Consider the following 1,703-nt stretch of genomic DNA (forward strand, 5'->3'; position numbering starts at 1 on the left):
CGACGCAGACTCGCAGGCGTAGCAAAGAGCAGCGCCGTCGTGTAGCCAGAAGCCCAGAAGCATCATCCAGTTCGCACCCTCCACCGTCGCTTGAAGCCGCCATCCAGTCATAAGCCGTGGCAACAAACCCTAAGCGGAGCAGCACTCTGGTCGCCGAGCAGCAGTCCAGTCGCCGAGCCCACTCCTGCAAAAAGCAACTGAACAATATCTTCTTCGAAGGTTAGAATTTGTCCTTGGTTATAAGACCCACATTTCCATCCGCTTGTTATTTGCTGAATTGAATAATTGTTGTGTATAAAGATCGTTTTTGAATGAATGTTTTTGCTGGAAATTTTTGTGATAGTTTTAGTTATAATTATATGTTAATGTATTGGTTGCTGGAAATTTTTGGGATAGTTTTAGTTATAATTATATGTGTGTTTGCAGGCAAGCAAGAAGATAGCAGATGCTAAAGTCGCGAAAGATTTTCAGGCAGTGTTGAAAAAATTTCAGAAGGCACAGCGTCTTGCGGCAGAGAGGGAAACTGCTTACACCGAACCCCATTTGTTCCACAAGCTGCTCCATTCAGGTGACTAATCAACCATTAGTGAAATCTAACAGTGGAAGACTGTGTTTATTTGTGTGGCGTAATGCTTATGTTGATACGATTTTATATATTGAACTCATTCTTAAAGAAGAATATGTTACTGCTGATTATTAATTTTGCTTCTCTACTGGCTGTCATCTATGCACATAACACTTATTATTTGGAATTTTATTTTTGCAATTGCAGCTATACAGCTAATGAAGCAGATGCTAATTCTGGTAAGACTCCAGAACAGCGTGCCCTTCTTGTGGAATTCAGAAGGTAATTTTTGTATATCAGATTACTTCTTAAATGTAACCTATTTGTCGTTGGAAATTATGCTATAATCACGTTGATGCTAAAATGCTTCTTTTTTCTTTATTATTTTCCTAAGTAAAGATATGTTGTAAGAATTTAATTATTTCAAAATTCTAATCTATACTTAATTGAAACACACTGCATTTCAATGATAATATAATGAATGCCCAAGCTACCAAATGGAAGTACTAACTTGTTATAACATTTTTTATTTTAAGGTTGAAGGTATTAGCAAATTCTTTTAGGGACTAATATTGAATTCCAATTTTGTCATGGACCAAAATGTATTTTGACAATTTTAGATTTGACCTAATGTAATATTTAGTATCTTATCTATTACATTATCTTACTGCAGGCAAGAGGTCTTGTTTTTAGATAATGAGATTGTCTTCAATGAGGCTATCATTGAAGAAAGAGAGCATGGCATTCAAGCAATTCAGCAGCAAATTGGTGAAGTAAATGAAATTTTTAAAGACCTTGCTGTGCTTGTGCATGAACAAGGAACTATGATTGGTTTAGTTGTTATTTAGTTGCTAAATGTGTTTGTTAGTTTGTTTGGTTTTAAGATTGTATTTGTTAGACATTTTTAAGTGTTTGTTTTATGTTTATTTGTGTGTTTGTTTTATGTTTAGTTATTAGAATGGATTGAAAATCTAATGAATTTGGATGTAATGTACCTTGTTATTTCAGTTTATTGACTATTTTAAACCTCTAGTTATTGTGATTCTTATTCTGTTCATCAGGAATTAAAAACCGAAAAAACCGACCGAACCAAACCGCTATTGGTTCGGTTCGGTTCGGTTCGGTTGTTGTAAAAGTA

At 35.1% G+C, this 1,703-nt stretch overlaps 1 protein-coding gene across 1 annotated transcript; it reads left to right on the plus strand.

Moving 5' to 3' along the window:
• Window positions 1-311: 311 nt before the first annotated feature.
• LOC148554353 (syntaxin-21-like) lies at window positions 312-1,413 on the plus strand. Its single transcript, XM_088495124.1, has 4 exons — window positions 312-317; window positions 427-545; window positions 773-847; window positions 1,239-1,413. Exons 1-4 carry the CDS (start codon window positions 312-314, stop codon window positions 1,411-1,413), a joined length of 375 nt encoding a protein of 124 aa, XP_088351250.1.
• Window positions 1,414-1,703: the final 290 nt, after the last annotated feature.

The sequence above is a fragment of the Arachis ipaensis genome, chromosome B7 (genome assembly GCF_059453495.1).
Source record: "Arachis ipaensis isolate K30076 ecotype BB chromosome B7, ASM5945349v1, whole genome shotgun sequence".
Lineage (NCBI taxonomy): Eukaryota > Viridiplantae > Streptophyta > Magnoliopsida > Fabales > Fabaceae > Arachis > Arachis ipaensis.